This window comes from Podarcis bocagei, assembly GCF_964188305.1.
Source record: "Podarcis bocagei genome assembly, chromosome: 10".
Taxonomy (NCBI): domain Eukaryota; kingdom Metazoa; phylum Chordata; class Lepidosauria; order Squamata; family Lacertidae; genus Podarcis; species Podarcis bocagei.
In genome coordinates this window covers 3,919,003-3,939,882 of record NC_138135.1, presented here as the reverse complement: position 1 = coordinate 3,939,882, position 20,880 = coordinate 3,919,003, and the positions used below count along the sequence as shown (strand labels likewise).

The following is a 20,880-nucleotide window of genomic DNA, read 5'->3' as shown; positions in this document are numbered from 1 at the left end:
GGTCACTGGCCAATCTGAACCGATGAGTAAACCCTTCTCCTTCCACCACCCCCACCAAAAAAATTAGGCAACTGCTCGTGACCTGGGCAATGCCCATCAACTGTACCATAAGCAAGCGCAAATCTCTTCCAGCTATCTCAGGCACACAAATCAAAGCAAGGGCCAGAACAGTGCCAGCCCTGGACACCACACGGCAAATTTACCCAACCTGCTACTCTCCAGAAGTTTTGGACTACAACTCCCATCAGCTTGCCTGGGGCTGATGGGAGCTGTAGTCCCAAACAGCTGGAGGGCACCAGCTTGGGGGATGATGCTCTGGAGGCCTTGCCTGCACAGGAGTCACTCCAACGTGGCTGCTAGGACCCCCCAGCTCCAAGCCGTTTCTGCTGAGGGTGGGGGGTGCCATTCCCCCTCCAAGTCGGCAATGTTGCGCTGTACTGACGGAAGCCCCCCCCCCCTGAGTTGCAGAAACACAGCTGGGAGCATCAGCGCACACAGCTCCCGCCCCTCCCTGATGTCACCCAGCAGTCTTGCATGCATGCTAAACATCTGGCACAACTTCCTGCTGGGCTCCCAGTTCAGCACACCCAGCTCCCTGTGAACCGAGGAGCTGCTGGCGCCAGTTGCCCCCCACCAGCGGCAAAGGTGGGTGAAGCAGGAAATAACCCCCAGCCAACAGAAGCCCCTGTAACTGGAAGAGCAGGCGGGCACTGCCCCAGCTCTGCAAACATCCTCAAGGAGCCCCAGAGATGCCCACTGGCCTTCATACCTGTGTAAATCAAATCACCTGAGGAAGGGGACACACACACACACACACACACACACACACAGCCCTCTGTGGCAAGGGTGCGTGAAGCAGGAAATAACCCCCAGCCAACAGAAGCCCCTGTAACTGGAAGAGCAGGCTGGCACTGCCCTAGCTCTGCAAGCATCCTCAAGGAGCCCCAGAGATGCCCGCTGGCCTGGATACCTGTTTAGATCAAATCACTTGACACACACACACCTGCTTCCACATTGAGGGGAGGGCAGCGCACTGCAGGATCCAAGAAGCTGCAGAGCCTCAGCCCCCAAACATGCGCAAACATGCGCAACATGTCCAGTCTCAGGAATGTAAGAAGCGGATGATTGAGAATCGTGGACTCAGGGACGGAGAATTATGCAGCGTCAAAATTGAGATGTGGAAAATATGGAAACAACGAGGAGAGGCAGGACTGAGATGTGGAGATATGCTTCAGAGGTCCAGACCGTGGGGAGCTCTGAAAAATTAATAATTATAATTTGGACTATAATTTGGTCTTTTTTATTTTAATTGGAGTATTATGATTGGATATATTAACTGGGTGTTTTTTACTGGAAAATCAATAAAAATTATCTTTTTGAAAAAAGGAATGTAAGAAGCTGGTTTATCCCAAGCCAGGCCCCATTGGTCAATCGAGATCAGTTTGGCCAGCTCATGGGAAGAGAAGACTCCCTGGAAAAGACCCTGATGTTGGGAAAGATGGAGGGCACAAGGAGAAGGGGACGACAGAGGACGAGATGGTGGGACGGTGTTCTCGAAGCTACCAGCATGAGTTTGAGTGGAAGACAGGAGTGCCTGGCGTGCTCTGGTCCAGGGGGTCACGAAGAGGCGGACACGACTAAACGACTAAATAACAACAACAACAAGAAGAAAATGTCATCACTGACTGGCAGCCGTGGCTCGCCAGGATTTCAGGCAGGCATTTCTCCGACTCCTACTTGGAGTTGATGGGGGTACAAAGTAGAAACTTAACCCCATAGAAGGGAGGCTCTGGGGCACAGACCTAAATGACCTCCAGATCCGCAGCAGAAGGCCAGCTAGCACTTGTTGGGAGAATGTCAATTACACTTTGAGGCGCCCTCCTCTCTTCCTGCTCCCCTTGTCCAGTGCTATCTCTGTGGCACCACCCTCTGCTTTCACTGCTAAGGTTAAGAGCTTTGCTCAAGTTGAAGCTATAGGGCAGAGAAGGCGGCCATCCCATGAAAGCAAGACTTAGCCAAGCCCCGCTGGCACTGCCACCCTCTCACCCATGCTTTGCTTGGTTGCTTTCTCCGTGCAGCAAACAGTGAATTTATTTCCATGATCAGGCAGTTTGCAGGGACGATTCCAACCACCACCTCCAACAGGAACACCATAGCTGTGCCCAAACTTCCCACCTGCACCAAGAGCCGGTTTTGATGGCAAATTGATCAAAATTCCCCTCATCCTCCAAGCCCACTGGGTTGTATCTTCCCACTCAGGGACAGGGAACCTGTTACACTCCAGACATTGTTGGACTACAACTCCCAGCAGTCCTGAGTGCTGGCCAGGACTGATGGGAGCTGGAGTCCAGCAGCAGCCGGAAAGCCACAGGTGAGCCATGGCAGAGCCAGCAGCACCTCCCTCAGTGACCAGCTCTGTCCTTCTGAGGACTGAGCGTCCTGCTCACACCTCCCAATTGCCCAAACCTCTCCTCCTTGAGCCAAACATCCCAGTTCTTCTCTGCTTATCACAGACAGTGCGCACACCACAGCTCGGTGGCAAAGGCAGCCAAATGGCCAATTCCACACTACTGTGCTCAGCACATTCCTTCATGCTTCCTTGCCCTGAAGAGAGATTCATACAGTGGTACCTCTGTTTGCGAACGGGATCCGTTCCAGAGGCCCGTTCGCAACATGAAAAGAACGCAACCTGAAGCGCCGTATCTGTGCAGGTGTATGGCACGATTTGGCGCTTGTGCGCATGCACGTAGCGTGATTTAGCGCTTCTGCGCATGTGCGAGCGGCAAAACCCAGAAGTAACTCTTTCTGGTACTTCTGGTTCGCTGTGAGACATAACCTGAAAGAATGTAACACGAAGCAAACGTAACATGAGGTATGACTGTAATTTATTTGGAGAGTGCCCATGGCTTGAGGGGCTCCAGAGTTAGCACTGAACAGGTCTGTCTTGCCTTCATTGCTGACAATGTCTCCTTTCCCACCTAGAATCATGGAATCGTACAGTTGGAAGGGAACCCTGAGGGTCATCCAGTCCAACCCCCTGAAATGCAGGAATCTTAATAAATGAATCCATGACAGATGGCATTGCAACCTCTGCTTTAAAAACTGTGCTGTTCCAGCATCTCCTTCTTCCCTGCCCCAATCACCCTCTGAAAGGGGACTCTAGGGCATTGTGGGCTTTAGAGAGGGAGAGGGTCAAAAATGGCACTAATAAAAACTTCTGGCCTACCTGGGAAGGCTGTTGTGATGATGGTGGTGATAATTTATTATTTATACCCCACCCATCTGGTTTCCCCTGCCACTCTGGGCGGCTTTCAATAGAATATTAAAAACACGATAAACACATCAAACATTAAAAACTTCCCTAAACAGGGCTGCCTTCAGATGACTTCTAAAAGTCAGATAGTTCTTTATTTCCTTGACATCTAATGGGAGGACGCCACCACCAAGAAGGCCCTCTGCCTGGTTCCCTGCTAGAATATCATAAAACGGACACAAGAAAAGCAGGGTGCAAATGCTGTTTTTGATCCTGAACTCACTCATAATGCCACTTTCTGATTAAAAAAAAAGGGGGGGGGGATATTTGCCACATTCCTTGGATGGCTGCCATTTCAAAGCCATCCTCAGCCAATAAGACTTTTGCCAAAACCTCACCACCCCATGTTTGTTCCAGGAAGAAGGGATCATAATAACTTTTCCAAACTATGCTCAGGCTGAGACTTTGGAGAGCCTCCAAGTGGTAGAGAGTCCCCACGGCAGCTGAGCAGCAACAAAGAACCCCTCGTAAGAATCCCTGCCTTCACCCAAATTCACGGCACCCAAATTCACGGCACCCAAAGGCAACGCCACCCCGAACAGATATCCTCCCTCTCTTATTTCCACCCTCAGGAGAACTCTGAGCCAGGAATAGGCATTCTGCTTCCTAGCAGAGGCAGCTAACCAGCTGGGGGGGCAGTTTTGAGTGGGGGTGGGGGGTGGGAAGGGATAGGCATGTGAAAGAAGACCAGGTAAGTGCAGGAAAAGCTTTGCTGAGCAGGAGGGGATTGGGGAGGGGGGGCTGGTGGCAGAGTGGAGCCCCCCCAGCATCACAGGAAGAGCCCTTGGTTCTTTCACCCCACCTCCCCAAAAACCCTCTTCTCTGCTCTTGCATCAGGCTGTGCAGCAAAACCACAGCCCTCCCTTCATTTCCAGGCTCCTTTCCTTTGCTGCCTCTACCAGGTGAGTTCTAGGAAGCCCACCTGATGGTTTGTGCCGCTGCCGGTTTCCTCCCCAACCCTGTTGAGAGCAGCTCTGTAAGGAAGCCAAGCAAAGGGGGTGGGGGATGGGGGAGCAGGCTCTCCTCTCTGGGTCAGCCAAAGGGAGCCTCAGGCAGCTCCTAAACCCCCCACCCCCCACAACCAAGATCAGCATACATCCCCCCCCCCCCCGCCCAACCCACCCCAAACATTCTCCTTCCCCATCACTGCCCGTCTCAGCCCTGGGGCTGCTCTGCAAGACCTCTGCATTCCCACCCAGATGGTGCAAAGAGAAATTCACCCCCACCATCACCCACCCATGAAGCAGAGGGGGCTAAGCCGTGTGTGTCCCCCCCACTTCACCCATCAGCACCTGGGGGGAGAGAAGGCTGTCAAGAACCAGGGACTGGGAGGTTCGGGTCCTTGTGTGGGGACCTGTAGAGCCCCCCACAGATCAGGGGTCTCAAGATCACAGGAGGCTGAGAGGAGGCACATGCAGAGACCCCTCTGCCTTCGTATCACACCAACACCACCAATAGGGCAGCCCCACGGATCTTCAGTGGGTCCGAAATCTGCACAGGACAGGCAACTCGCCTCAAAGGGCACACACACATTCCCCACCCCATAGATCTGGCACAGTCCCCACAGAATAGATGTGGCCAGAGCCGGGGTGGGGTGTGGGGAGGATAGCCCAAAGCCCCACAGAAGAAGAGAAGGTCCCAACCATCCACCCCACAGAAAGCACACCCCTCATCAGCAACATAGAAGGATGGGCACCCCCCCAAAAAAGAGAAGAAGACACAGCCCCACTTCTCAGGGCCACAAATACACCCTCTTCAGTTTGCTAGGACAGGCAAACTGTCCCTTCTTCAAAATGCTCAGAAACAGTTGTAGAAGTCCAGCCACACAAAAAACATGAACACCCCCAGCTCTGGAGTGGGACAGCCACCCCCCCATTCCATATCTCCCCCCCCCCTTTCAAGAACTCCTCTCAGGGCAGCTGGGCACCCTCTGCCCAGCCATCAACATTCTCCCTCAGCTGGTTGGGGCAGAAGCGGGTGGCTGTTGGCCCCTTGGGAGAGAAAAACGCAGGGGCCCTTTCCTGCTCCGCCCTGAGCCTCATCCTGCTTGGACTGGGAGGGGGGCCTTCCAATATGGCCCCAGCCTCTATCTCTATCTCTCCGTGCCGCTCAGATGCAAGCCGGTCCTTCAGGAAACGCTCCGCTCTCTCTCCTGCTCCTCACCCAGCCCCCACCCGCCCGCCCATTCCATCACTGAAACCAAAACCTGGGTGGGGGCACCCCTTCGCCCAGGCTGCGGAGCACCCTCCTGCCTGGAGAAAGGGGCATCTCGGAGGCGGAGGATGCCGCCTGCCAGGAGAGCAGGGAAATCCCAGTGGGGCTGGTCACCTCCCCACCCCCCTCTCCATCCCACACCCCCCTCGTGAGACTGCAGTTGCCGTAAAAGTTTCGCCAGCCATTCCACAGGCAGCGGAAGGCGAGCAGGAGGCGGAGGCGGCTCTCGCTGCCCCATCCCGGGGAACTTGCGCATCCCTGGGGCCTCCGGCGGGTCTGCCCCCCACCCCACCGCCAGCCCCGGGTGTCCCTCCGGCGTGCGGGGACCAGGCCGGCGGCCGAGCCTGCAGCCTCCCTCCCCGGTCCGAGGCGCGCAAGGCGGGCAGAGCGAGAAGCACTCACCGTTTGCTGGAGGTCTGGGATCCCGATGCGCACGACAAGGGCATTGGGCGCCGGCTCGTCCATCCGCCCGGGCGGTGATGCCAGCTTGTCGGAGCAAGGGCCGGGGCCGGCGGTGGCGGGGGGCTTGATGGTATCATACAGGGTCTCCTCCTTGAGGCTGCCTTCCGCCGCGCTGCTCTCCCCGGGATCGCCGTTGACAACGCAGAGCTGGTGGTGCTGGAGCGCAGGATGCTGCTGCTGCTGCTGCCGCCGCTGCTCCTCGTCGTCCTCGTCGTCCTCCTCCTCCTCCTCTTCCTGATGCTGCTGCTCTGCTTTCTCCTGCTGCTGCTGCTGCTGCTCCGGAGTCTCATGTTTGCTGCTCGCTGGACTAAGAGGCATGCTCTGTGCGCCAGAGGAGTGTGCGGCGGCGGCGGCGAGCGTGCGTGAGAGTGGGCGAGGGTGAGAGCACAGAGAGTAGGCAGGGAAACTAAGGAAAGCACATCACACTCCTGGGGCGCAAGCACACAGGTGGGGTGGAGGCAGGCAGGGCGGCAGCAGCGGGGAGCCATGGGGCATCAGGAAGGGGGCAAGGGACAGGAGGCACCGGGCCGGAGGGCAAGCAGGGTGGCCGAAGCACAGAGACCATGCACAGAGAAATGTGTGGGTAAGGGCCACAAGGGGAGAAGGGGGCCACAACGCCCCATGCCAGGGCAGGGCAAAAAAGAGAGGGGCAGGGGTAGTGTGGGGAATGATTGCACGGCGTGGGGGGGGGAGAGAGAAACGGGAGTGGGGTGGGGAAGAGAGAAAGAACAGATATACACACATTAAAACCCTGCCAGCAATTGTTCCCATCCCTGCCAAAGCTGCGATGTGGACTTTCTGGGAATTTCTGAACTGCATTGGGCAATTTGCGTAGTCGGGGAGATTTCCTGGTGCCCGAGAGTTTCACTAGCACGGTGTTTAGCAAAAAAAAAAAAAAAAAAAAAAGCTCACGACTTGGAGGTTGCCATGCCGCCCTAATGCTGCGCCGGCAATTGGCACCCCTTCGCTGCTACTGATGAACTTGGGAAATGGGAAATTGTCCGCAGAAAAGGAAGGCCCCGGGACAAAAGAATCCCTCCGTGTCAGAGAATCACCTGATTTAGGAAGCAAAGCTTATACACGCTCCCCCAGCCCCTGAGGAAGCAGCGTGCAAGTGAAGAGGCGTTTCCTGGAATCCTTTGCAACATCAGGAAGGATTCTGGGAGTGCAAGAGGCAAGTTCATTGAGAGCTGCGCCCCCAGCATGCTCTGCAACACTGCAAGGGGTCCTGGGGCGCACACCTGTGGGGCCACAAAACGGTGCAGCAAAAGGACAGAAGCTGCTTTTCAGAAGGCGGGGTACCCAAAGGCAGGAGACAATGCTCAGGACAAGAGTTCTGCTGAGCAAGTGCAGAGTGCACAGAGGAACTTGTCACCAGAGTCAGCCCCAACTCACCTAGAATTAGGGAGATGTGAAACCAGGAGTCATAAAGAATCCTGGTATGTCTGGATGATCCCTGTAGATACACTGCTCCCCCAGGCCCATGTATGAGTCTGTCCCCCCCATCTCCATTGCCTCTTTCCAGTCATGACTCTTGAGGTTCAGCTCCCTCAGGCCAACTGCGCCAATGCACAGATCGAGTGAGGGCTCCACACACCTTTCCTTTGGGTATGCTCTCCTCCTCAACCCATGGCCCTTCCATCCACTCCCCCCCCCCCCTATGGAAACTGGCTCTTTACCACTGAATGGCAGCCTGCATTGGTCTTTGGTCTGGTTTGGCATCAAAGAGCAGGTTCCCAAGGGGAAAGCAACAGAGCAAAAGGAAAAGAAAAACAGATTGGATGTGGCATTTTAAAGCACAGGTCTGTGCCTGGAAAGAGCAGGGCAAAAGTTAAGTGTGGATGAGCTTGCAAAACATGGCCTTCTGATTATAATTCCCACCCGGCAGCCTCCCAGCATGACCAGTTCTTGGCAATCAGGGGTTTCACAACGAACGTGGTGCAAGTATTGCAAGCAGATACTTACTGCCTTTAAATTCAAAAACAAGGGCTAAGTTCCATAATTTCTAAAACAACTCATCAAATCCAAATGTCTGAAGCAAATTCAGGCAGGGGTAATGCCTCAGCAGCCTAAAACGGTTTGATTCAGGATCTGAAATACTGCCATTTTTTTTAAAAAAATTAGCTTTGCTACACCTGAGTTGCTGGCTTGCTGAGATCTAAGGCTGCAACCCTACTGCTCACAGAACACATTTGCCCAGGTGAGAATAGACCTTTCCTCAGAGTAAGCACACTGGATCCGGCTGCACATCTAGCAAAATGCCCTTATTTTCTTTGGCAATGTTTCCGACACCAGCATCCAAATTTACTGGTGGATTATATCACAAGGCTACCTAATGACTGGGCACAAATATTAACATATCCACTCTATTGGGAGGAGCTGTTTATGAGCTGAAGTGTCTCTTCACGGATCTTATGATCTCCAGCCCTGCAAGAGCGCACCCAAAAGTGCAAAGTGTGAATGTGACAAATGAGTGTTTGCCTCCCTAGGTGCAGCTGTCAAAGAGCCCAGACTGGCCGAGGCCCCCTGTGGAGCCTCCTTCCAGAGGCAAAGCCAGGTTTGCCTCTGAGAAACATCTGAAAAGACGCAGAGTGCGGAGATGGGAGTGAAAAGGCCTAGATTTTCAATAGCTAGCAACTAAGGAGATTCTCCCCTTTTGTTTCTGCCGCTTTGCCTTCCTGCAGACGCTGCAATCCTGCTCGTATTCATTTCCGCGGCTCTCAGGCGCAGCGTGGAAGAGCTTCAACCACCAGCTGCAACAGCAAAAGACTTCATGGCAGTACTGGGCCAAGCGAGTGGGTTGGGGGAGCAAGGAAGGCCAGAGAGAAAGTTGGGGCACAGAAGGGAAGAATGACTCACAAAGGAGAGCTCTGCCTTCTGAAGGCTCTTCGGCTCAGGAGGACATCAAGGAAGGCGGGAACAAGCGCAAGAGAGGTGGCAAAAATATCCCCAGAAGAAAGGCCCAAGAGCGAGAGCAAGAAGAGAGGTAGGGGGGGTGCTGAGCCCAGATTGCCAATAGGGCCAGCCCCCCTGGGTAGGCAGCACTGCTGTATGTAGGGCTGCCTCTGAAGTCTGTTCAGAAACTTCAGCTGGTGCAGAATTCAGCAGCCAGGTTGCTCGGCGGGGCAAGACAGTTTGAGCATATTGCACCGATCCTGGCCCAACTGCACTGGCTGCCAATTAGCCTCCGGCCCCAATTCAAAGTGCTCGTTTCATTTCATTCATTCATTTGAGGACTTTTAGCCCGCTCTTTATTAAAATCAATCCCAGAGTGGCTTACGACAGTAACTCTTAATACATACTCAACAAGAAAAACCATCCAAAAAACTAATCAAAACAATCACAAGCAAATCAACATCAGCCTCAGTAGACTCCTCCTTTGTTCCAGCTCATTTAACTACCGTAACTGCCTGAGTAAATGCATGTGTTTTGACCCATAAAGTCTTAAATGGCTCAGGACCACAATGCCTCAAGGACTGCCTCTCTCCAGAGGAACCAACCCAGACCCTGCGATCATCTTCTGAGGCCCTTCTTCATGTGCCTCCTCCAGGAGAGTTCCAGAGAGTGATAGCATGAGAACAGGGCCTTTTTTGCAGTGGCTCCCCATTTGTGGCATGCTCTCCTCATATCTTTCGGCAAAAACATTGCTCTTCAACTGAGCCTTTGGCTGTTAATCCATCCACGGCCTGCATTTCTACACCAATGTTCGCCTGCACAAACCTTCACCAACCTAGTGCGCTTCAAAGGCTTTTGACTACACAGCTTCAACCACACTGCCTGAGTCTGATCCAGTGGGCACCAGGTTGGAGAAAGATGGCTGCCTCTCTGTATTCCCCTGCCTCCCTCCCCTGTTCCGATGGCAGTCTCCTGACAATCATCATCATCATCATCTCATCTAGCATCTTCTTCAACAGTGGCTAAGCACGCAGGCACAGCATGGCCATCATGGTTGATAGTTCTCTCCTCCTCCATGAATTTGTCTAATCCTCTCTTAAAGCCATCCCTGTTGGTGGTTTTCACTACCTTGTGGGAGGGAGTTCCACAGTTTAATAAAGCACTATGTGAAAACGGCATTTCTTTTATCCGTCTCAAATCTTCCAGCATTCAGCTTCACTAAAAAAGTGGCAGTTTTTGCTTCCCTAGCCTGCTGCCTGCTCTGCTTTGACCTGAGATGAAAGATAACTCAAGGAAAGTATAGAAGACATTCCGATATTTACTTTAGTTCCCTTCATCATCTTAAATAGATTCTTAAGCCCTATTCATTCAACTCTGTGGGGCCCAATCCCAGTCTGTTGTGCTGAGCTACCTGGCAAAGGAGTTCATTAGAAAACTTTGCTAAGACTGAGCTGCAAGAGCACTTGCATCTCATAATGTGCAAAATCAAATTTGACCAGACTTAACTTTCGCCGCATTCTTTCCAGGCACAGGCCAGGTGCTTTCAAGCTCCATGCCCAACTGCTCTTTTCTTCTCCCTGGAGCTTTCCCTGCAAAAACCCACTCTTTAAAGCTTAAGCACAACAAACAGCTGTTTGGGTTTTCTGCGGATTGCTGTTTGCTCCAATTCCGCAGTAAAGAGCGGGTGTTAGAGGGGAAACAGCACTCGGACACAGAGCCTGAAAGCGCGGATAGTGCCTGGAAAATGCAAAGGAAAGGTAAACGTGGCTAAGCTCTGAGACGTTTGATCCAAGTTCTCTCGCAGCCCGGGTTCAGCCATTGCTATCTGAAATCGACTTATTAATCAGCTGAGATCTTGCGAAGCTTGGAGGATGGATGGCGGCTAACAGATTGAGGTTGAATCCTGACAAGACAGAAGTACTGTTTTTGGGGGACAGGGAGCGGGTTGGTGTGGGGTTTCCCTGGTCTTGAATGGGGTAACTGTCCCCCTGAAGGACCAGGTGCGCAGCCTGGGAGTCATTTTGGACTCACAGCTGTCCATGGAGGCGCATGTTAACTCTGTGTCCAGGGCAGCTGTCTACCAGCTTCACCTGGTACGCAGGCTAAGACCCTACCTGCCCGCGAACTGTCTCGCCAGAGTGGTGCATGCTCTAGTTATCTCACGCTTGGACTACTGCAATGTGCTCTACGTGGGGCTACCTTTGAAGGTGACCCGGAAACTGCAATTAATCTAGAATGCGGCAGCTAGACTGGTGACTGGGAGTGGCCGCCGGGACCACATAACACCGGTTCTGAGAGATCTGCATTGGCTCCCAGTACGTTTCCGAGCACAACTCAAAGTGTTGGTGCTGACCTTTAAAGCCCTAAACGGCCTCGGTCCTGTATACCTGAAGAAGCGTCTCTACCCGCATCGTTCAGCTCGGACACTGAGATCCAGCGCCGAGGGCCTTCTGGCGGTTCCCTCATTGCGAGAAGTGAGGCTACAGGGAACCAGACAGAGGGCCTTCTTGGTAGTGGCACCCGCCCTGTGGAACGCCGTCCCAGCAGATGTCAAAGAGATAAATAATTACCTGACATTCAGAAGACATCTTAAGGCTTCAGGGAAGTTTTTAATATGTAACGCTGTACTGTTTTTAACACTAATTGGGAGCCGCCCAGAGTGGCTGAGGAAACAGCCAGATGGGCGGTGTATAAATAATAAATTATTATTATTATTATTATTATTATTATTATTATTATTATTATTAGCTGGTCGGCAAAGCGTTCTGCTCCAATCTCAGCTGAGCTCTGGCTGCAGCAGCAGCGGAGCCATAAACGGCAGCAACTCCCTTGAGCTGGCAGCAGCTACCTGACTGGGGCAGGAGAGGGTTCAATGTCTGTGGTCTACCTCCAATGTCAGAGGCAGCAATGCTTCTGAATCCCAATCGCTGAAAATTGCAGGAGGAGAGAGGACTGCTTGCTGGTTTCCCAATGGGGCATTTGGTTGGCCACTGGGAGAAGAGGATGCTGGACGATATGGGCTCCCTTTGACCTGATCTAGAAGGCTCATCTTGGGACACGGGTGGCGCTGTGGGTTAAACCACAGAGCCTAGGGCTTGCCGATCAGAAGGTTGGTGGTCCGAATCCCCGCGACGGGCTGAGCTCCCGTTGCTCGGTCCCTGCTCCTGCCAACCCAGCAGTTCAAAAGCACGTCAAAGTGCAAGTAGATGAATAGGTACCGCACCGGCGGGAAGGTAAACGGCGTTTCCGTGTGCTGCTCTGGTTCGCCAGAAGCGGCTTAGTCATGCTGGCCACATGACCCGGAAGCTGTACGCCGGCTCCCTCGGCCAATAAAGCAAGATGAGCGCCACAACCCCAGAGTCGGCCACGACTGAACCTAATGGTCAGGGTGTTGGGATACTGCCAGGACTAATGGTCAGGGTGTTGGGATACTGCCAGGGAGACAAAGTCCATCATGGCCCCCAAGCCGGCTGCCGGACGATCCATCAATCTCCTGTAGATACAGTATCAGCAATTAGCGACACGAGTTTCCAGAAATAGCTTGCCACATTCCAGAGCTCATGCACACTCTATCAGCAGATAATGCACAGCAAAAGCTGCACTCAGGAGAGCATTATTTACAAGTTTTATTCAGCGTTGATCAGAACAAAGAAAAACATGACTGCCTGCTTCAGTGTCTCCAGACACAGAGAGAGAAACAAAAGCAATAGAAAACATAAACATCCTGTGAACAGGAAATGCGCAGACTCTGTGACTCAGAAAGCCTGCTCCCTTTTAAGGTGGAACGGAAATATCCTAACACAGGGGTCCCTTTACCTTTACCTTAGAAGGCTCATCTATGTTCAGCCTCCCTCTCGTTAGCCACACTGAGTATACAATGCTGGACCAGATGAGCCTCCTTTGGCCTGATCCAGCTCATGGCTCTTCTTAGATTCCCATGCCTACAAACAAACAAAAAAGATGTTTGGAGGAACCAGCAGCTTAGAGGATGGAGGCTTGAGCAAGACTCTGCAGCTGGAGCGTTCCGTGTGTGAGCTTTGGAGCGGGAGCACGTCAGCCAGTTCATGGTGCCCCATTCTGGGGACCTGACAGTGCAGGAATGTCCCATGTTCCTCACAATGTCCAGTTCTGGGCACCACAATTCAAGAAGGACACTGACAAACTGGAACGTGTCCAGAGGAGGGCAACCAAAATGGTCAAAGGCCTGGAAACGATGCCTTATGAGGAACGGCTAAGGGAGCTGGGCATGTTTAGCCTGGAGAAGAGGAGGTTAAGGGGTGATATGATAGCCATGTTCAAATATATAAAAGGATGTCACATAGAAAGGTTGAAGGGAGAAAGGTTGTTTTCTGCTGCTCCAGAGAAGCGGACACGGAGCAATGGATCCAAACTACAAGAAAGAAGATTCCACCTAAACATTAGGAAGAACTTCCTGACAGTAAGAGCTGTTCGACAGTGGAATTTGCTGCCAAGGAGTGTGGTGGAGTCTCCTCCTTTGGAGGTCTTTAAGCAGAGGCTTGACAACCATATGTCAGGAGTGCTCTGATGGTGTTTCCTGCTTGGCAGGGGGTTGGACTCGATGGCCCTTGTGGTCTCTTCCAACTCTATCATTCTATGACAATCCTGGGTTTGCCCCAGCGGGGACTCCAGAAGCTGCCTTGTGGGCGCATTCCGAATGCGCAACCCCCAGCTGCATGCAACATTTCCATATCACAGTCCCAAGCCTGGGCGATGCACAATTTGCATGATCAGCATGCTCTCTGTGCATATCAGATGTGCTACATTAGCGTCCCTCTTTCAACGGGGAGTCTGTGGCCAGAGAGCCCTGCTTCCCCTTCATCTGCTAGGATACCACTTTTGCAAGCACCAAACAGGGACAAGGAAGGCTCCTGGTGTGCCAAACGCCAATGGGAGACAGCACAAGGAGGAGGAGGCTCGAGAAAGAGGGGGGGAGAGAGAACAGTAGACCACTGGGCTGAGGAAGACCCCAGAGAGCAGCTGCCAGTCGGAGCAGGCCGCACTGGAGAGCCTTTTTGAGCCAAAGAGCTGCATTTCATTCTGGGCAAAGTCGCTATTGCCACATGCCACTGGTGCAAAAGTGGGTTAGTGTCAGGGACCAGGCTGAGGAGTACAGCTCTGATGAGGAATGGTGAGAACCTCCCCTCCCTCTGCTCCTGACCAGGATCCTGAAGCTGCCCAGGAGCAGTGGAGCAGTATAGATTTAGAACAGCGATTTGCAGAGGGGCATAGTTCAGAAGACAAAAGTTGGGAAGAACTGGGGGGTGAACAGCAAAGGGAAGAAGAACTGGAAGAGAGACTCTCTCTCTCACTGGAAAGTATTCTGCCTATCAGTCCAAGGTCACGTAGAGCAGATCAGGTGGCTACACAAAAATCACGGTGATTGCAAGATCAGGTTGCAAGACGGAAGTGACTGGGGGGGAAGAGGGGGGAAACCTTAATTGGGAATACCTTCCTTCTTTTGCTGTGATCATTAAAGACTGTGCTGGGCCCAGGGCTAACCCTTGAAATGCAGTCCAGGACCGGTCCAGAATCCAGAGGTTTCACTAGGCGTCAGTCTGACAGGGCCAAGGCAGGATACGAGGCAGGAAACCAGGCAAGGACAGGTACAGGATCTCAGGCAGGATCTGGCATACAGCAATGTTGCTCCCGCAACCTGGGGTGGGGTCCGACAGCCTTTTATCTTTGTTGGGGTAACGGCCGGTCCTGATCCCACGGCGACTCACCTCCCTGTCTACTCCTCCTGTGAGTAATCAGGTCTCTCCTTCTCTGAGACCTCAGTCTCTGCAGCTCAGGAGATGTTGGTGGGTTACTAGATCCAGAGGCCACCTCAGCCTCCCCTGACCCAACTGGTAGTGGAGCAGCTGTAAGTGATGGCCCAGCTAGAGGCTACGAGGTCATCCCCGCATCTGGAGCCAGGGCAGGATCAGGCCCCTGACTCGGACCAGCTGGTGCTTGTTGCAGGGGAACCTGTGCAGACTGGGACTCTTCAGAATCAGGCCCCAGACTCAGTTCAGATTGATGCCTGAGGCAAAGGATCCATTGCAGACTGACTCCTCTGGTTCCGAGTCTGAGCCAGAGTCCCAGGCCATCACAAAGACTCTTTAAATAGTAAGGGACTCTTTTTGCTTTCTCCTGCTTATCTACAGCCAGGCAGGCAGGGCGGGGATGGATCCCCAGAGCCTGACAGTTAGGCACTCAATGTAAAATTCACCTATCTGCAGTTGGCTAGTTTTCTGCATCTTCTCATCCACTCCTTTCCATCCTCTATCCAAGGAGGCAAAAACACATTTCAGGCAGGTAAAAACACTTCAGGAAGAGAGTTGCAAGGTGCTAAGGGCCACTTTTCCCACCTGCCAGATTATTAATTAAAATATTGCCAAGCCCTCACTTGCTTTCCTTTCACTGCCATGAACTCCCATCTCAATGGCCCTCCAGCAAGCAGAGAAAATCATAGAATCATAAAACGATGGAGTCGGAAGGGGTCTCCAAGGGTCATCCAGTCCAACCCCTGCAATGCAGGATGGCACCAGAGTTTGCTCCGAGACCAGGATTAAATATGGACAAGTCTTTGGTGGGCGGATTCCACAACTTCTTGCCATTGAGGCATCAGTGGTGGGTTCACGCCGGACCAGCCCCACATCCTCGCATTGGTTTCCCAGTGATGCTTGCTGCCATCTGGAGAGCACTCTTGTGTTCACAGCACAACCAAAGTGAGACCGAAAACACTGGAGGAAATGACTGGCAGAATCCAAGACCAGGGAGAAGAGTCGGTGGAGGAAGATTGGAAGAAATTTAAAGTTTATTTACAGAAACATTGTAAAATTAAGGAATGCTAGAAGGATGTTGGAATGAAATTATGTGGTTTTAGCAGAAATGCTATAAAGGATTAAGAAAAAATAGATTGTTAAATGGTGAAGGAGGGAAAGTAAAGTTACATTATATTAAGATAAAATAGAGGACAAAAACTGGGAAAAATGGAAAGGATTTGCTGAAATAGCTAATTGAACTAGAATACAAAAAAGGGAGGTGTGAGGAGGTCAAGGAAATAAGCAAATGAAAGATAAGTTATGGGAAGATTCATTGTATTTTTTCTTTTTTTTCTTTTCTTGTTTCTTTTTTATTATTGTGATGTGATGCTTTGTATTTCTTAAATATGCTGTTTTTTAAATTTTTTCTTTTAGTAATTCTTTAAAACTCAATAAATATTACTTTAAAAAAAACAAAACAAAAACAAAACCAGAACGCAGGGAACGTGCTAATCGGAAGCGAAGCAGTAGGTCCACCCAGGCACAAATAGCATAGGAAGTTGGGTCGTGGCGTATAACCACACGAGCTCAAGTCAATAAAAAGGGCATGCGGTTTTAGTGATATCTTGCAAATGTGTTCCACGTCTCTTGGGCGAGGACTTTATCATGCTGCTTAGCACAAGTGCAGAGTGCCTTGTCTCTCACCGCTGAGACTGCCTCTTGGGCCATGAGTCCAGGAAAACCTGCATTTTATTGCTGAATCAGAGCAAATGGCAATCCGTAGAAAACCCGATTGCCGTTTGCTCCAATTCAGCAATAAAATATGAGGGTTTAATAGTGGGTTTTCACAGGGAAGGCTCGTGGGGGTGGAGCGCTTGGACACAGAGCTTTAAAGAGCAGCTCTGTACCTGGAAAGAGCAAGGCCAAAGGAAAATATGGATGAGCCCTGACTTGGCCCAATCTTCCTCAAGGCGCTTCCAGGAGGAGCTTCCTCCCAGTTCAGGTATGCTCTAAAAGGTAAAGGTAAAGGGACCACTGACCATTAGGTCCAGTCGTGGCCGACTCTGGGGTTGCGGTGCTCATCTCACTTTATTGGCCGAGGGAGCCGGCATACAGCTTCCGGGTCATGTGGCCAGCATGACTAAGCTGCTTCCGGAGAACCAGAGCAGCGCACGGAAACGCCGTTTACCTTCCCGCCGGTGCGGTACCTATTTATCTACTTGCACTTGACATGCTTTTGAACTGCTGGGTTGGCAGGAGCAGGGACCGAGCAACGGGAGCTCACCCCGTTGTGGGGATTCGAACCGCCGACCTTCTGATCAGCAAGCCCCAGGGCTCTGTGGTTTAACCTACAGCGCCACCCATGTCCCTCAGGTATGCTCTGCTTTCCTTCAAATCCCTCTTCAAAACCCACTGACTCCTCTAAACCCACTAACACAGGTTGGGGTCCACCAAGGGGCAGATTCCACAGACCTGCAAACTGACAAAACAACCACAACAACCACCACATGTTGATTGCTAAGAAAAAAATCCAAAATCCATCACCCTTATGCAATACCTTTAATGGGGGACAGAATAGGTTTGGTTTTGCTTTTATTATGCAATTTGTGGGGGGGGGGAGTTTATGCTGTATTTTTATGTTGTGAACCATCCTGAAATCTACAGATGAAAGAAGGCATACAGATTCAGTAAATAAATAAAACTAAAGTAAACAATAGCTCCGCCAAGCCAAATGCACAGCGCTGTGAGCAAGCTTTCAGGGTTAAAGCAGCAAAGTGTGAATCCATTTCTGTCCATTTCTTAGGATGAAGCACAGCAAGATGAAGAAGACCCGACTAGGTTCTACTAGACGTTAGTAGGCTCCAAATTGTACCTAGGACTCCTGGGGCAAAGAAACGCCCTGTGGCTGCTGCCCCATTTTTTGGAAATCTAAAATTCAGCAATTATACAGATCTGCCTCGAGCCGTGAAAAATTAAAGCAGAGATTCCTTGTTAGGCAGAGAACCTTAAAGAGGAGCAGGGCAGGGTTTGCAAGAGCAAGCCACAGGCTAATTGTAGGTGGTACACTAAGTTGCTGCTGCTCTTGTTTTTACAAAAGTAAAATTTGGTAGCATTGCCTAGCGGTTGTAGAGAACGCAGCACTTGCCTGCATTCAGTCATTTGCCTGGGCCTCTAACTACACAGACAAGCAGGCACAGAGAAATTCAATGAAGCTGCTCAATAAAAGAAGAACTTTCTTTCGTCGGGGCTGCTCATGCGCTGGATTCTGAACTTCCTGACCCGTTACACTCCCCTCCTCGACTCCTCAAGATGTCCCTCCACAGCTTTCCAAAGAAAACATGCACAAACAATGACCAACCTCCACGCCAGAGCTGCCGCAAGTCTCTCCCTGCTTGCTTGAGAAGAGTTACTGATTGACTTTAGGGGAGGGAAAACTGCCTCTGATTTCAGCCATTCCGGAAAACAGGCATGCCCGGGAGGTGGGCACCGTGAAAGTGGGCAGACCCTACAGTGAGAGAGACGGGCAGCTTAGAAACACCAGCCTTGAAGCTCTCAGCAGGCTGGTCGCAATGCAGAGCTCTCAATGAATAACTTCCCTTGCCCTTCCTGGGAGGTGCAAACCCTAGTGGGCTGGGCAGGGGCACCTCTGCCACCACAGCCCCTGCAGGGGACGGGCCAGAAGGCCTCCCAGTGATCACCGCTCATTGGCCATAAAGGCCCACTCACTTTGCCACTCGGTTGGCACAGGCCCAGCTGCTACCTGCCTGACCTTGTCCTCAAGCGCCCGTTGCCAGCAACATTGCACTGCTCTTGCCAAAAACCCAGTGAGGGGCCGCCAGTGCTCAAAGGTCTGCTGGACTGCAGTGCGCCCGTTTCCTGGCACAGGTATTGGGACAAAAAGGAGACACGCCACTCTTTGAAAATGTGCATGCCCCCTTGGGCAGAAACGCTTGTCCAAACATGCAGGCTGATCGGATGACCTCTCTGGGAGAGGCAGAGAGAAGCCCACATGTGGTCTCTTCTTGGCTTCAAAGAGCTTTGCAGTGAAGGCTCTGAGGAAGCAGAGTCTTACTGGCCAGTTTCCAAAAGAAGAGATATGAATAAGATAAGATAAAACTTTATTCGCATTAGCCAATGGCCATAGCAACAGTAAAACATTATAGGATACGCAGAAAAGGAAATTTGATATAAGAGCACAATTTAAAGACATCTACTACAGAGCCTAGGGCTTGCCGATCAGAAGGTCGGCAGTTCGAATCCCCATGACCGGGTGAGCTCCCATTGCTCGGTCCCAGCTCCTGCCAACCTAGCAGCTCGAAAGCACACCAGTGCAAGTAGATAAATAGGTATCGCACCGGCAGGAAGGTAAATAGCGTTTCCATGTGCTGCTCTGGTTCGCCAGAAGCGGCTTAGTCATGCTGGCCACATGACCCGGAAGCTGTACACCTGCTCCCTCGGCCAGTAAAGCGAGATGAGTGCCGCAACCCCAGAGTCATTCACAACAGGACCCAACGGTCAGGGGTCCCTTTACCTTTACCTTTACTCATAAAGGAAAGGATAGTAATACTAAGATTCTTCACAAATAGGTTACCAAAAACCTCCCTCTTTGATGCCAAGGGAGACAAGCCAATGGCAAATGAGGATCAGAAAAAATCTAAAAAGGAAAACCGACCTCAAAAGGTCCGATTTGACCATCATAAACAAGAGTCACCAAAATCAAAATGGAAAGGCACATCCCTATACGACTCGCAATACCCTAAGAGCGAGCAAATGGACATTTTCTCTACAAAAGAAGAGAGCTACTGAGGGCTACCAGCCACGGCCGCCATGCTCCACATTCTTCAGAATTCCGGTTTCTGGAAATGGCAGGACTCTATATTTTTTATTTACCTATTTGCTGAATTTATATACCGCCATATGCCTGGGGGTCTCAGGGTGGTTCACGGAATGAAATCAAGAACCCCCCCCCCCACAAAATACCTAATAAAAATAAAAAACAACCACCCAATAGCTCCTCAAAGAGCCACATTTTAAAGGGTATAGGATGTTGATTAGATCAGCCAAAGGCCTGGTTAAAAAGGAACATTTTTGCCTGGTGCCTAAAGGTACAGTGAAGGCACCAGGCGAACTTCCCTGGGAGAGCATTCACAGATGCGGAGCTACTGCAGAGAAGGCCCCGTTCTCAGGTTGTCACCCTCTGGAGGAGGTACATAAAGAAGGGCCTCAGAAGATGATCTCAGAGTCCAGGTAGGCAGAGGCGTAGGAAGGTCAGGTGGTACCCGGTGCAGAAAATTCCTTCTCACCCCCCCCATTGATTTTTTTTTTGCCTGCAAAAATGGTTTTACGTTATTTCATATTTTCTTACAAAGGAATGTGGATTCTGGGCCTCTGATAACAAGTAGGCGACTGTGGACAGATACTTAAATCTACAGGATGGGTTGTGTTTTGGCTCCACTGAATTGAAATTTCAGCCTTCGTGAATATGCATGAAATTTCAGATATAGCTATATAATCCCTAGTGTACGAAAATAAGACCTTTGGAGCAGGCATTTTTAAGGCTTCATATAGGTCAAAACCAGCACTTTGAATTGGGCCCGGAAACTAATTGGTCAGTGCAGCCAGACCAGGATCAGTGTAATATGCTCAAAACCGTCTTGCTCCGGTGAACAACTCGGCTACTGAATTCTGCACCAGCTGAAGTTTCCAAACTTCAGAAGCAGCCCCATGTATAACACATTGCAGTAATCTAACCTTGAGGTTACCAGAGCATAGATAATCAATCTCCCATTCCCACCACCCTTCTGAGTAATACCCCTCCCCACCTTCTCACTATATAGAAGGATCTGGCAACTTCTGTTTCAGTGTATCTGAAGAAGTGTGCATGCACACGAAAGCTCATACATAGACTGGAAAGAGAAGCTGCTGAATTGCAACTCATTACCAAACTTAAAACCATGGAGAGACCTGGTCTGAACAAAGACATTGGATTCTTATCTCATTATACATGACTAAGCCATTTCTCACCTTCTCACCCCTTGCCTTTTCCTGTAAGACCTATTACAGTCGTTAAGAGTCGTCAACAGGCTCATCTCAGCTATCTGCCAATCTCCCATTCCCACCACCCTTCTGAGTAACACCCCTCCCCACCTTCTCACTATATAGAAGGATCTGGCAACTTCTGTTTCAGTGTATCTGAAGAAGTGTGCATGCACACGAAAGCTCATACCA

General features: G+C 51.2%; 1 protein-coding gene across 8 annotated transcripts in view; it reads right to left on the bottom strand.

Annotated features, from left to right (window-relative positions):
* The window catches only part of SHANK3 (SH3 and multiple ankyrin repeat domains 3), a 449,651-nt gene that overhangs the window by 370,515 nt on the left and 58,256 nt on the right, over positions 1-20,880 (bottom strand). For 7 of the 8 annotated variants that reach the window (XR_014012079.1, XR_014012080.1, XM_081209761.1 and 4 more), the window contains exon 2: positions 5,930-6,417. Coding sequence is in view for 6 of the 8 variants with exons in the window: in XM_081209761.1 (XP_081065887.1) it covers positions 5,930-6,307 (378 nt within the window). In the remaining 2 variants the exon portion in view is untranslated. Of the gene's footprint in view, positions 1-5,929; positions 6,418-18,010; positions 18,175-20,880 lie in introns of those variants that run through there. The other variant, XM_081209762.1, reaches the window with a different exon arrangement.